The 6,070-nt window shown below is 44.0% G+C and overlaps 1 protein-coding gene across 2 annotated transcripts in view; it reads right to left on the reverse strand.

Annotated features, from left to right (window-relative positions):
• Positions 1–1,207: 1,207 nt before the first annotated feature.
• ap1ar (adaptor related protein complex 1 associated regulatory protein) overlaps positions 1,208–6,070 on the reverse strand; it is a 7,127-nt gene continuing 2,264 nt past the window's right edge. Inside the window, exons 6-10 of one of the 2 annotated variants that reach the window (XM_060062175.1) lie at positions 5,925–6,023; positions 4,788–4,852; positions 4,289–4,368; positions 3,915–4,037; positions 1,208–3,564 (exon numbers count right to left, since the gene is read on the reverse strand). In XM_060062175.1, the coding sequence (XP_059918158.1) occupies positions 3,296–3,564; positions 3,915–4,037; positions 4,289–4,368; positions 4,788–4,852; positions 5,925–6,023 (636 nt within the window). In that variant the 3' untranslated portion in view covers positions 1,208–3,295. The remainder of the gene's footprint in view (positions 3,565–3,914; positions 4,038–4,288; positions 4,369–4,787; positions 4,853–5,924; positions 6,024–6,070) is intronic. The other variant, XM_060062176.1, reaches the window with a different exon arrangement.

Below are 6,070 nucleotides of genomic sequence, written 5' to 3' on the forward strand. Positions count from 1 at the left end.
AAACACAGTCTGCAAGTCATAAATTCCACCACTAGTAGGAAACCTAAACATGTTTTGAATGACCGGCAGACTCTCGTTTTTATTGTACGAAGTTACCACATAATAATTAACTTCATAACAATTAAAAACAGTTTAGATTGATTGCAATAATCAACCTCATCGTAATACCATTCCATAAATATAAGAGGCAGTATGCCCATACCCCTTAATACTGACTACATAAACAGATTAAGACAGCAAGAGATCTCCAGTTTCACTTTATATAATGCTTATTTAAATTTTTTACACAACTTTAAACCCATAGCTTGTATGCCAAACTGCTGATAAAACTATTAAAAAAAGAGAGAAATTCGATAAGGTGCGATCAAAACTCCCTTTCCCCAAGCGGTGGATTTGAAGAAAAACACTAAAATGTATCCAACAGACTCAAAACTAACAATAAAGAAATAACATGACATTATGTTTTCAAAATCTTCAGAAACCTAATAGTTTGTGTTTAGCCCGAGGCTTCTGTCAGGCCCTCTGTTGTAGACGCGCCTGGTCAGACATCCAGCAGTAGGATCCCATCATGCTGCCATTCATCTACCACAATGGTTTGGACACGTCTCAGTCACATCTCCTGGACCGCTGCGAGGGCTTTTTAAATCAGGTTGTGCGGAAGCATCCAATGTGAGGCGGAACCCAAGATGAAGGGCCTTAAGCCTGGCTGCTGCGGTTTGCTCACTACAAACCGACCGTCTAATGTGTAGTCATGCTGCATAATAGTTCATGTTGTGTCTATGCTAACCTTACAATATACACCGCGACAATGTCATGAGATATTTGGACTGTTAAAATGACACAACGGGCCTCCATTCCACTTGATTATTGATTATTGATCATGAATAGCTGAGGGATGTACCGTCAGAAACATTTTAAAAGCCCTCATACCTCAAACGAATGCTATGGTTGCGTAAGACTATTGCCCAGGACTGCAGACTAGAGCTTTGTATTTTACAGACTCCTGATGTATGAATTTATAAGTCTAATCTACATCTAAACGCCATAACGTATGAGAACAATAATCAATGCCAGCATTTGGTAATGAGAGTACGGTCAATAACAACTCATTGTTCAGTTGACTGACTTATGAAAGAAAATAAAAAGTATCTGGGTGCTATTGCATTCCCCACATGCACATCCCTAGTCTATTGCATTAAAAGCCTAATTCCAATAACACCTTCATTTATTGTGATTTACAGTCAGCATTGTGTTCTAACGCTAAGTGTGACAAGGAATACAAAGTACATTCTTGCATACAGAAAAACTATAAGAACCAAAAGGTCAAACCTGTCAACAGAAGTGAATGTGTTTCATAATGATAAAGTACACACCATCTTTACAAACATGCTATTAAATAGTGACTAACTGTTGCCTGCCTGAAAACCAGGCAATTCACTACAAAAGGGAGCACAATTCAATCTCGTCAGGTCACTTGCATTAGAAGAGAAAGGGTGGTCCTGTAAAAGAGCAAATGAAGAACTAAGACATGCACCTGATCTGCCCGCGTTAGTGTTTGTGCAATCCCAATGTTAAATCATCGACTTTAAATTAACTTTGTAGCTGGTAATCACATGGTTAACAAAGATAACCAAAGCTTTTAAATACAATTTAAATTGATCTGGATATTGGGAGAAATGAGGCCTTAACACCTTTAAATCATTCACTTAAACTTAAAAACAATATATTCCCCCACATAAACATCTCACTCTCACATTATGATTCACAATAACCAAGTTATAGCCCAGATGTAAATCACACTTGATGAAATGTCCAACGATGACTTTGTATCCTGCTGTTAAGCCGGGCTAGAAAGGCGAAGGTGAAATGTGCATGAATCGCTCTGTAGCAGCAGATTGATATCTCCCAACTCTACACTTCTCACAGAGGCTCAATGGAGGTATCAGCTAGAATGTCCAGGAATAAAACCAGATAGAAAATCCATCCGTATGATCAGATATGAAGACAATCAAACGTACCTCAGAAATAATAATACTATTAAATATTAAGAAAATAAATGGTGGTACATTTATTTTGTCCGGCAAACCCATTTTAGCAGGTCCAGTGTAAAGTCTGGGGTCGCTTGGTGGTTCATCCCCACTGCTGGAAAATGTCTGCATCATAGCAACGTAATGATAAACAATGTGGAAATAAATGCAAGACATGAACTATTCCTATTCAAATAAAGGATTTCGCTCCCTACCATCTAGATATACTATATAGATATAGCTATAGTGCAATCGTTCACTAGTGAACATGGTATGCTGTATTCAAACATTCTGTAGCAACATTACAGAACAGAAAGTATTACAGTATAGATGTTTAATGGAATTAAGTATGCAAGATCTACCCCGGACACTTTGGATAGGGAGACATGGAGACAGTTCCACATCGCCAATCAATCATCACGTTTCCTTATTGTGATCCAAACTAACTTGAATCAAAGTGACCCTTTGAGGTTCTATTTAAATGTTTAAAAACATGGAATATGGGATGTTTAGGTTGGTCCCGACCCTCTTCCACAGTCCAGCCTCACACAGGCTCAGAGGACCAGGTTTACAGTCAGCTGAGGTAATCCCAGTCATCGATTACCTTAGAGCCCGCTAGGCGACTGAGGACGAGGCCCAGAGGAAAGCACGCAGAGCAATCCGGACACGTCTATTAAAACAATTCATTCTACACAACGCATTTAACCGTAACAATGCATGATAAAAGTTGACAAGCAAAATGTGGTCCCCGAAATCCCTTAACTTTTTTGGTAGCTGATAATAAGGACGCAATGTGGAAATGTACAAAGGAAGATTTGTGGGAAAGATCACAGCGTTAGAAAATGTGGATGTCTGGATAATCTTTGATTAAATAGAGTAAGGTTTTGCACTTCATGGAAAAGTATTGAAATTAAACCAAAACAATCGCTGAGGATAGAAGACTGATTTGATACCTCAAAACAGCCATGCTCTTTGTCCTTTACTTGAGTGTTCCCTCCGATGGTTATTGAACATGTTATGTTGCAACACATGAAAAGGTAGAACAATGAAGCAAAGTAAAGGCACTGAAACTAGGTGGATGACGCTCGAGCCTCACAGACCTTCTCTGTTTGTGTTCCACACGTACACAAGACAGAAAATGAGCATTTGAACCGCGGAGGAATCAGGATCTGATTGCTCCAGGCAAAAGAAGCTGGTGGGGGCCCCCTCCTCGACGCCCGGAGGCCCCCGCATGGAATGCACTTCTGGACGGGGGGCGGGGCCGGACACTATCTGCCCTGGCCGTCCAATCGGATGCTTCCGTCGCTCTCAGTGGGCGTGTCCAGAACAGGGTTGACGAAGCCCTCGAACTCAGAGTCCTCGTTGTCCTCGGCGTGCGCGCCACTCACAAAGTCGTTCTCCCACTCCAGCCCCGTGGAGTCCTCCGAGGCCGACGGGGGCCCGCCGTGGGCCGGGCGGGCCCCCGGGCGGAGGGCCGCCCGCAGGATGTCCTCCTCGGTCCGGGACCGCTCCCACGCCGGGATGGAGCGGTTCATCCCTGCAAAGGTCGAGGAAAGGTCGTCAGCCTTTTTTTACGATTTCTTTCGATCGATCTCTCGATCTCGATCTCGATCTCGATCTCGCGCTCTCTCTCTCTCTCTCTCTCTCTCTCTCTCTCTCGATCTCGATCTCGATCTCGCGCTCTCTCTCTCTCTCTCTCTCTCTCTCTCTCTCTCTCTCTCTCTCTCTCTCTCTCTCTCTCTCTCTCTCTCTCTCTCTCTCTCTCTCTCTCTCTCTCTCTCTCTCTCTCTCTCTCTCTCTCTCTCTCTCTCTCTCTCTCTCTCTCTCTCTCTCTCTCTCTCTCTCTCTCTCTCTCTCTCTCTCTGCATGGCAGGTACACCAACACACCTTCCTCATCCTCCCACTCCAGGTCCAGCGATGTGCCGTCGTCGTTGGTGGAGCGCGTCTTGGTGTTGAAGTCCCAGCTGCTCTCTGTGTTGGGCGTCACCACGTTGGTCTCCGACGACAGCCCTGACCAGAGAACGCACGGTGAGGTGTGTGACTGTTGGGCAGTATTGTAGAGCACTTTGAGTGGCCACTGGGCATATAAGCGTTGTATAAATGCAGTCCATTTAATACAAGGACAACAAAAACACACGTCAAGCCAGAATGATCTTTCTCTTTGTACGTAATAATTGAATGTCTACAAATATGCATATAATTACCTAAAGTAATAATTCATAATAAATACAGTGTGTGCAAGGCCTTCATGGCTGACTCACTGCTGCTTCTGAAGGCCTCCGACTGGGCCTTTACGTTCTGTATGTAGGCGTCAAATTCCTCTCCGTGGGCGTGCGCCTGTCTGTAGTGAGACGGGCGAGACCAGAGCACAGCGGCACATGAGCAACGGCGGGCGGGTTTGTGCAGCCCCCGAGTCACCAGCACGGTGACAGACGGTAGTGACACAGACGGTACCACAGCTACGACCCGGCAGCCCCTGAGTCAGCCAGCACAGTGACACTACCACCGGCTCTGCTGCTGTAATCAGAATACTCCGTCTAGTTATCATTAAAAGTGCTCACAACACCGTGTCCTTCATGGTCAACTCTAGTCAATAACTGGGACTGGGAGGAGCCCAAGGTGTTAGATGTGGTTATGGAGGAAAGATCGGAATTTCGTAAGAAGACATCTGAGAAAAGGATAAGGGATAACGTGCTGTGATTGCAAAAATGACGAGAATAATGCAAAGTCTTAATTCGATTCGAAAGTGATAGGACATACTTCCTTTGTTGAGCTTCACTCACGGCACCATCAGCCTTGCCCCTGGGCCTTTTAGCAACCCGTTGCTAAGAAATACACAACAGAACACGAGTTATAAACAAACAAGGACCCAACATTTAGATGTTTTTTGTTGGAGAACAGATTGTCATTAATGGGTCTTTGTACAAAATGTTCTGCCGAATGAAGGAATGAGTGCAAGAAAAAGCGGTGGGGTGTAGCATTGAAAACAAGTATGAAAACTAAAAACAAAAGAATGGCTCATTGCTGTACTATATTGGTTTCATTTCAGTTGCAATATAAACAGAAAGTCTTTACTTATTTTCTTGCATCGGCAATTCAATTCTTTCGTTCTTTTTTTTTTTTAATGCATGTAGAGTTATAGCTGGCGAGCCATTGTTAGTTTCAGAATGTTTAAAGAGTAACTACACACAAGTTATCAAGATGAACCCAGCAGGATTTTAGCTTTAGCATTTCTGGCATGTAGTTACTCAGTGGCTGTTAGTTAGAATGTAGTTACTCTGTAGCCGTTAGTTAGCATGTAGTTAACTGTTAGAGTAATCAGTAATTTGTGTAAGTACACAATTTGGCAAACACCAGGCAACACACAGCAGCTAGGGGCCAGAAGCTAGCAAACAGAAGATGGCGTACAGAAGCTAGTGTACAGAAGCAAGTGAACAGGTGCTATCGTACAGTAGCTAGTGTACAGGTGCTAGCATACAGAAGCTAGTGGACAGAAGCTAGTGGACAGGTGTTAGCGTACAGAAGCTAGTGTACAGGTGCTAGCATACAGAAGCTAGTGGACAGGTGCTAGTGTACAGGAGCTAGTGTACAGGTGCTAGCATACAGAAGCTAGTGGACAGAAGCTAGTGGACAGGTGTTAGGGTACAGAAGCTAGCGTACAGTTCTTAGCGTACAGGTGCTAGTGTACAGGAGCTAGTGTACAGGTGCTAGCATACAGAAGCTAGTGGACAGGTGCTAGTGTACAGGAGCTAGTGTACAGGTGCTAGCATACAGAAACTAGTGGACAGGTGCTAGTGTACAGGTGTTAGGGTACAGAAGCTAGCGTACAGGTGCTAGTGTACAGGAGCTAGTGTACAGGAGCTAGCGTACTGAAGCTAGCGTACAATACCACCTCACCTCCTGTAATATTCGCTCTCGCGCCACCCTCGCGGCTTCCCGCTGGGCGGCATTTCTAGCCTCCTCTTCTAGCCTTAACTTCTCCTCTTGTGTCGCTAACTACACAGAAATAACAAAATACAAACAAAAAAGCAGAAACAGAACAA

Source organism: Gadus macrocephalus, chromosome 10, assembly GCF_031168955.1.
Source record: "Gadus macrocephalus chromosome 10, ASM3116895v1".
NCBI lineage: Eukaryota > Metazoa > Chordata > Actinopteri > Gadiformes > Gadidae > Gadus > Gadus macrocephalus.